This window comes from Lactuca sativa, chromosome 5 (genome assembly GCF_002870075.4).
Source record: "Lactuca sativa cultivar Salinas chromosome 5, Lsat_Salinas_v11, whole genome shotgun sequence".
Lineage (NCBI taxonomy): Eukaryota > Viridiplantae > Streptophyta > Magnoliopsida > Asterales > Asteraceae > Lactuca > Lactuca sativa.
The window spans coordinates 294,509,319-294,518,375 of record NC_056627.2 but is presented as its reverse complement, the minus strand read 5'-3'; the positions used below and the strand labels follow the sequence as shown (position 1 = coordinate 294,518,375).

The 9,057-nt window shown below is 35.2% G+C and overlaps 1 protein-coding gene across 1 annotated transcript; it reads right to left on the bottom strand.

The window, feature by feature from the left end:
* Nucleotides 1-6,954: 6,954 nt before the first annotated feature.
* LOC111910411 (anthocyanidin 3-O-glucosyltransferase 2) lies at nucleotides 6,955-8,616 on the bottom strand. Its single transcript, XM_023906260.3, has one exon. It carries the CDS (start codon nucleotides 8,433-8,435, stop codon nucleotides 7,017-7,019), a length of 1,419 nt encoding a protein of 472 aa, XP_023762028.1. The 5' UTR covers nucleotides 8,436-8,616; the 3' UTR covers nucleotides 6,955-7,016.
* Nucleotides 8,617-9,057: the final 441 nt, after the last annotated feature.

Here is a 9,057-nt window from a genome sequence, read left to right as displayed (position 1 = left end):
GCAAACAAATAAGTTCAAGTTGCTTAATCATGTTGACAAAACAAAAGAAACAAATAGAATGATGGAATTATGCCTTAATTACTCCCGGAATTGGATTCTAGCTTCCTTGGTCGACTTCTAGGGTTCTTCTGGCTTCTTATTCGCAGCTAAGCACTTCTGAATCGTCCCAGAACTTCTTCCTCTCGATCTGTGGAATTATCTTTAAATAAGCGGTTCGACTCGTCGAGTCAAGTGATGACTCGTCGAGTCCCTCTCACATTCTACGTATTGCGATAACTATCTGGAATCCCGAGTCATTATCCTTCTGATTCCTCGACCGGACTCGTCGAGTAGATATATGACTCGACGAGTAGAAGCTTCTTTTTCAGTGTTTTCCTTCTTCATTCCACTCTCAATCTTCTAACCGCTTCTCTTGCTTCCTTTTACTTCCGAGCTTCATCTTTGGACTGAAAACCATAATTTAACACTTTTAAGTACCTTTTGTCCATAATATGCGATAATTTAGCTAATATATGAATAAGAAACTATACTAAATACACACTAAATATGCACATATCAAAATACCCCACACTTGTCTTTTGCTTGCCCCCAAGCAAAACTGAATTTTAATCATATTAGAATTATGTATAACAACTCCAATCTAACCCAACCATTATGCCAAGACCGCAACGCATGCATTTGTGTCTAAAATTTTTCCTAAAGAACCCCCCATATTCCAAATACTCACAATCCTCATAAACATTCACCCACTTTTTCCGAACAATGCTCATTTTATGCATCCCTCCGAATCCATCCTCAGAAAACCTCTTAACCTCAAGGTATTTTTGGTTGAGCAACCCAAGCATACATAATCTAGACAATTACAATTTATGATACCACATTGGAGCTCTTTGGAATTCTTCACTTCTTTGACATTTGATCTTTAATTTCTTTGAATTCACCACCTTGTACTAGCTTTTGGTATCTTCAACTTTTTTTTTCAGAACTTTGATCTTTGAACTTCATACTTAACTTTGATGCTCCAAAAATTCTTCAAATTTTTCTTGTAATTCTCTCACTTTTTTTTAACATGTAACTCACTTTTTTTTCACTCAAATCCCTACATGCTTAAGCAGGGGCGCTCAATCTCAACCTTTATTGTTTAATGATAAAAATTTTCCTGGATACATTTCAGGTTTAGGCTGCTAAACATATTGCATCCCTCAGGCTGAGCAAGGTCGTGTTTTTGTCTCATGATTTCACTGGAATAAGGAGGCCACAAATGCACTAGAACGTATATAGGCTCAACTAAACATTTGGGTTTTCATGCAATCATCAACATAATACTAGCATGGAATCCTAATTACTTTTACCAAAATTTTCTAAATTAAGTCCTAAGCAACATTTTTGGTATGCAAAATTTTAAAATTATACCTAAAATAGGATTCTAATTCAACTAATATGACCAATTCTAATTCAACTAATATGACCAACCCCCTACCCCACACTTAATTCATGTAATGTCCCCATTGCATGCTATGCATGATAAAGAAAAATACTAAAGTAAAGAGGGAATTGGAACAAACTCCCCTGGGATAGCAGTGGCGAGGCTGATCGTCTTCAATTTAGCTCCATCTTCAATTAACTTTAGACATGGGAACAACTTTTCCATGCCTTGGGTGTCAAAACTCATGTGGGTCGCTCAAAATACGCGGAAATTAGTGTAAGATCTTCGAGAAAGGAAATGGAAGAATAAGCGAGCAAGTGGGACCAGTAGCAGCATCAAATCAGCAGTCCATCGGTATAAAAGATGATCGACTCGTCGAGTCTTATGATGGACTCGTCGAGTACCAGCGCGCCTTCTCAGAATATGTAGAAATACAAGGCGACTCGGCGAGTCTGCTTAGTGCACTCGTCGAGTGGGCCACTGAACGAAAAATCTTGGTATTTTGCAACTGTTTTAGCTTCTAAAAACTTCTTTAACCCTTCCTCACATTTGGACTCAATTGCTCATACCCCCTAGGACCGGACTCGACACTTTGACGTTAAAAACTCGCTTCCTTGACTCGCTCTTACTCTAGAAAACATCCATGCTTTACATCTCACCTAAATAAGCAAGCATAATTCAATCCTGAAAAATACTAAAGCAAACAACCATTAATCATAAAATCTTAAAGCATACACACCAAATAAAAAAAAACAAAACAAAACAAATTAAAATTGTTTGATTAAAAACACAAAAACATCAATCTTCATCTTCCTCATCATCATTAGCGGCTCCACTTCCCCCGGCTCCGCTTCGTCTAGCAGCAATCCTCTCATCCCAAGACGGAATGAATGGGTAATTCCCACCATCAATATGTGGGATATTGAAGTGGTCAAAAAGTCGAATGTGGGATTGGTTACTAAAATTCAGCCCCCTTGCCAATTGATCCTGCATCCGCCTCATCTCTACATTGTACCAATCCATTGGTACATCTTCATTTTCGACCGGAATCACTGGCGGCTCGTCCTCCACATCCCGTTCTCTTCTCGGTCTCACCCTCCTTCCCGGTGCATTGGGACCAACAACGGGGTCATCATTTGGGATGGCATAATGGCCACCACCATAGTCTTCAATTATCCGCGCTCATCGGAAAAGAATGGGATTAAACGGGGGCGTCGGGATCATTGTCATGAAGTTCCAGGCTCCGCGGTTCATCAACCCGAATGAATTCGCCAATCGAGTGACAAACATTCCTCCATTGATACGGGATGTTTTGCGATCTTTGACCGCACCCTCCGAAAGGTATGAAGCATATTAGCTGCACACATGATAGTTTTGTTATTGACTAAAAAACAATTAACTTTTAAAATAATAAATTAACAATTAATTTACCGCTGACTCCAACCATCCGTCGTGTGTATGCCCAAACAATGAGCTCCAAAAATCTCTATCTAACACGAAATTAAACAAATGATGTTGGACATCATATGAATGAAATATATAATTTTGGATGACAACCTCACCGCCTGCTACGTAAGGTTGCAGGCGCAACATGGAGAAGTCATGAGCAACACCAAAAACTGGAGGAGGAACGGGGCTTGTTGATTTGATATCAACATTCTTTTTTGTTCTTCTTTTTTGCTTCGGTGTCGTGTGCAACTAAAAACAATATACAAATGTTTAAATCTATATCTTTCAGATAATTCACATAAACATAAAATCATGAGTTTATAAATAAAACGAATACCTCGGGTGTAAGGATGGCACAAATATTGTGATGGTTTTCGAGTCATCGGTTTATCGGGTGTAACTTCTTTGCCATCATACTCATCAAAATAATCTACAATTCCTGTTATTATTATTTCGTCTTCGTCCGACACATCATCATCAAATTTTTTCCCCGCATTGTCATTCCTCTCCTTCGACTCCTACATTAAAAATAAAACTTTATACTTAATAACAAAATACACATAATTTAATAAGCAATAATATCTAATTAAATAAATGATTTAATCTACTAAAAACAAAATATAAATTAATGTAACTATAAGAACCTCTTTAACTTCACTATAATCATTTACATCAAACACATCATCATCAAATTTGTTCCCCGCATAGTCATTCCTCTCCTCCAACACCTACATTAAAAATATAACTTTTTACTTAATAACGAAAGACACATTATTAAAAAGTAATTATTAAAATCGTAAAGGTAATATCTATAACAACCTTGTCGTCTTGAATATCACCAAAAACATTTTCAGTTGTATTGTTTTTATTCGTCACTTCATCTTGCACAACCTATATTTTCAAATATAAAATATGAACACAGGTATTCATATATGTTAATAAAATTTAAAAAATAATGTAGCGTGTAACTAACCTGTTCATCATATTTTCTTTGTGACACTATCAGATCATCAAAAGTAATGTCGTTCCAAAATTGTTCAATATTCACTTCTTCAACAAAAACCTTTGTAGGTTGTCGGTTCATAAACACATGCTGCTCCAGTGCATGTAGCCGTTTCAACACCTCGTCTAGGTTGTGTTTCCCACTGCCCCGACCTCTACCATGAGAGCAACCACTGGACGACATACTAGACGAAGATTCGTCTTGTCTCCTAAAATGGTCCCGTACTGGGGATGGAACTGCTTTCCCTTCACCATATACATACTCTTGAAATGACATATAATAACAATATGTCATCTCACCATCACCCGGTAACATGTTTTGTCTTGGTGGTTGCCCCTCCTAAAAAAATAAACATATTAAAAATGCATATAAAAGTATAATAATCAAGTTTATTAATAATAAACGAAAAATTTATAAACTTGTATCTTTGACCAAATCTTGTTCACGTCAACCCATTTCAATTTTTTTGTTCCACTCTATCGTTTCATCCGAGACAAATCTTTATTTTTTCTCAATACAAATCCACATGCACGAACAGCCGGAATCATCTCATATATCCATATCTACAATTTTTTACAATTACAGTAATAAAAGTTAAAATTAAAATAAAAAACATAACAATAAAACAATTTAAATATAAGAAATTTTTTATACCCTTATTGGAGCCGTAAATCCTGAGACGGAGTACTTTAAAGTTTGACGACGCTCAGAAAGTGATAAATAATTATGTATTTTGTTCCATGTATCTCAAGGTCAACATAAGTAAAATCTCAGAGATAGCTACCCCAAGCGAAGCTAACAAAACAAAAAAACAAAATTGGTTATTATATAAATTATAACTTTAATAAAATAAAACTTTTAACGTAAACATAATATACCTGTTCCAGAGATCCAAATTCTCAGCAAAAAAAAACCAATCTTGTGGCACCCGATCATTAACTTCTTTACCCAAAAAACCTTCACACAAAATGTATATCAAACATACTCTAACCGCATCAACGTCGTCAAGTGCTAGGAATGTTCGATTTAAAATTAAACGTTTCAGGTCGCCGATTTTCACCGAACTATTAGTATGGTCCGGAAATAGCCGTTCACGCAATAAACATCTTTTTTTACTGCTTAATAATTTTTCCGACCCTTTTCTCCAATGTTTTTTTGGATACTCCCCAAAATTGAAGCCGGTAATCAAACAAAACTCTTCCGGCCCATAAACCATTTTCGTATTGCCTACTCGAAAATATAATCGTTTTATTCCATCTGGAGATAAAACAGGGTCCGGCCGGATCTGATGAACGAACATTTTATGAAACAATAATGCGTCCCCTTGTAAACGAGGGACATCAATAAAATAACCAAATACGGTATCTCTGAAAATGACACGTCTGGCATCATCTAAAACTACAAATACTTCCCATATGTTACCGCCCGAGCCTTTTAAGTTCGCAAAGGCTTTCATATTGATAAAACTAAAATCATGCTGCAAAAAAAACACAAAAACAAATTAGAAAACTAAAAAATATTTTGTTTTTAAAATATATGATTACGAACTGCAATAAGTACATAAACAATTAGTAATGCAAATACAATTTCTTAATTAATAATTTATATATTTCCAATAAAAAACAATAACATACACATATATAAACAATTTTCCAAGTTATACAACAAATATATTTACGATAAAAAACAATATCATACATAATTATATAAACATCTTATTAAACAAATTTTCAACTTAAACGACAAATATATCAACGACAAATTTTCAACTTAAACAAATTTTCAACTTAAATGACAAATATATAAACAATTTTTATCTTTCTAATTAAAACTAACATTTTATAACCATATAAACAAACAATTTTTCAAATAAAACGACAACCAAATTAACAATTTTGCAAGTTATACGACAACTTTATACAAATTTTCGACTTATACGACAAACACAAACAATTTCTAACAATATATATATGACAAGTTTTCAACTTATACAAATGTTATACTTATACGACAAATATATATATACAAACGACTATTTTGCACATACTATAATTTAACTGTTTTTCACTTTATATAAACAATTATACGATAAGAATATACAAGTTTTCAGGTTATACAACAACTAAACAAACAACAAAAATAACAAATTGTAAACATTATCTACGCAGTCTCTACTTGTACATTCAAACAAACACTAACAAAATAGCATTTAAACTTCAAGTATACTAAAGAAATATTAAAACTATCAAACACAACAAAATTACCTTTTTTTAACACTAAATAATACAATAAATGATAAAATAAAAAAAGTTTAAACATTAAAAGAGTTAAAATCTAACCATATTTGCGGGATTGTTGACATAATCCTTCATTTTCTTCAAAAACTAGCCAAAATTCCGAGAGAAACCCAAAGATAGAGAGAGTTTTTGTGTAGAGAAGGGTGAAAAATGGAGAAAAAAAAAGTTTATATAGTGAAAGAGAAGGGGATTTCGCAGATAGACATCAATTTCGCAGATGAGACATCATCTGCAAATGTACAAGCACGTAAAGCACAGTTGTGCTTTAGGTGCTTGTACATTCGCAGATGAGATGCTAATTTCGCAGATGGGGCATCCCCATCTGGGAAATGGCTGGCTAATTTTGTAATTTCAATTTTTTTTGGCTATTTTTATAATGCAATTAGTGTAAATGACTATTTTTATCATTTTCTCTTGATTTTTTGATACCTAATTCTAGTACTCGAAATTTAGACTATCCGTAAAGAACCCTGATCGCCTGTATATATGTAAATCCACATATCTACGTCTTTATCTATCCCAACTATTAAACATTATCACATTGCCATACAGACAATTCTTTTTTGTATAAAAAAAATACTTTCAACCTCAAAAGTCATAGGTGCAATAATTAGGGGGAAATGGATGTTGATACTCACCAAATAGTATATATATATATATATATATATATATATATATATATATATATATATATATATATATATATATATATATATATATATATATATATATATATATATATATATATATATATATATATATATATATATATATATATATATATATATATATCATTTATTACAAAGACAAGAAGTTGGTGGTCTACTTCTCAAGAGCGTTGTTACTCTGCCCCTATGTTTTGTAACATGTCATCAACCAATTTACCTAGTGTAACAAACGAAGATCCACCATTAATCAAAGCCTTCCTGCTTTTCTGACTTATCTTCTCCACTCTCTCTCTGACCGGGTTCGTATCATCCATCAAGCAATCTATGGCTCTCTCTATCTGATCTGCCATCACCAACTCGGTCCCACTGCTTCTGTATGTCAAACTCAACTCCACAGCCAATCCCAACTCCCTCACAACCAAAAAAGCATTCAGTTGTTGTTCTGCATTCAATGGCCAAGTTGCAATAGGGACCCCACACCACATGCTCTCCAAGATGGAGTTCCATCCACAGTGAGACACAAAGCCTTTTACAGCTCCATGTGCAAGCACTTCGATTTGTGGTGCCCAACCACAAACCATTCCTCTCTCTTTCACTCTACCGAAAAACCCATCTGGCATAACCTTTTCATAGCTCGTGTAGTCACTTGGAGCTCCATGCATGGCTGGTGATGGCTGGCGAATCGACCACAAGAACCGGTGACCACTCCTCTCGAGAGCAATAGCGATCTGCTCTATCTGCGGCTGCTTAAAGCTCCCCATACTCCCGAAGCACAGGAAGAGAACCGACTTCGAAGGTTGTTTGTCGAGCCAGTTCTTGATCTCAATCGATCCAGTTGACTTATTATGGTCAAGCAACGGTCCAACCGGGTATACAGACGGTTGGGCTACCATTGAATTAACAGCGTATGGTTCGAGCTCAACGTATGAATTTACTATAAATCCTTTGCATTCCTGGAACTTGGTACCAAGATAAAGGAAAGTTTCATACCCACCACCAGTTTTGTCAAATACAGCTCCAGGAAGCACATTTACTGGAACATGATTCTGGTAACTTGGGATAAGTGAGTCAGGATCCGATGGGTTAAAACTGAAACCAACTTGGTTGTGGCGGATCGGGAGGTGGAGGAGGAATCCAAGAAAAGCTGTGTTTGAAGTAAAGAAGATGTAGGAAGGGACCTTGAATTTGTTGGCTACATCGATCATACAACTGCAGAACATATCAAGGACAAATCCAAGTAGATGTGTTGAATCATCTGATACCAACTCCCTGACTGCTTGTTCAACTTGAGATTTATGGCTCTCGATGAAGAGGGTAGCAAGCTTTTCTAAGGATATAGGCGAAGAGGAAGAGGGTTGAGGTCCTTGAGGAAGAGGATCGGTGGGATGAATTGTGGTGTATTTTATTCGGGCATTAGAAGCGGCAGACGACTTCGTGTATGAATCAATATCAGTTTGAGCGGGATTACTGATAACAAGGACTGTGATGGATAATCTTTCATCTCGATCGACCAAACGCTTTGCAAGTTCTATGGCTGATTTTAGGTGACCATAACCAGGTATAGGTATGAAAACAAGCTCCAACTTCTTCATAGCTGTTATCTGAAGCTGATCAAAGTCCGATCTGAAACTAGAACGATGAGTTATTCAACTTAATTGGTATTACACAAGTAGCATTTTTTATAATGAATACCCCAGTTTATTTCTTAAAAAATTGGTATGTTTACCGATTCTTTTGTAAGTGGGCCCTCTTTTACCTAAGAAAAAATAAAGAAGAAAAGAAAAATGACGTGTATAACGCTGTTGCATTTCATTTATAACTATTGTTATTTAAAAAAGACAAAACTGCAAAAATGGTCCCTGTGGTATGCAAAATTTTGGGGTTTTAGTCCAAACAGTGACTTTTTTGGTTTCGTAGTCCTTTTGGAGTGGTTTGTTTGTGAAAATGGTCCCTCCGAAAACTGAAATGACTATAATACCCTTGGGGTATTTATTTTTCATTTTTCTTTCATTATTCTTAAAATTTAATATTTATTTATTTATTTTAACAATTAAAAAAATAAAAAAGGGCCACCTCTCTCTCTCTCTCTCTCTCTCTCTCTCTTCGTCCTCCCCCAGATTACCATAAAGAATCTACACACATATACATACACACACTCGACATATACAAGCAGTCGCCACTTGTTAGCCTTCAATGACTCCGGATCGATCCTCC

What these genes read in the sequence shown, in the direction of transcription:
- LOC111910411 (XM_023906260.3), bottom strand. Translation starts at nt 8,435, where the DNA reads ATGAAGAAGTTGGAGCTTGTTTTCATACCTATACCTGGTTATGGTCAC.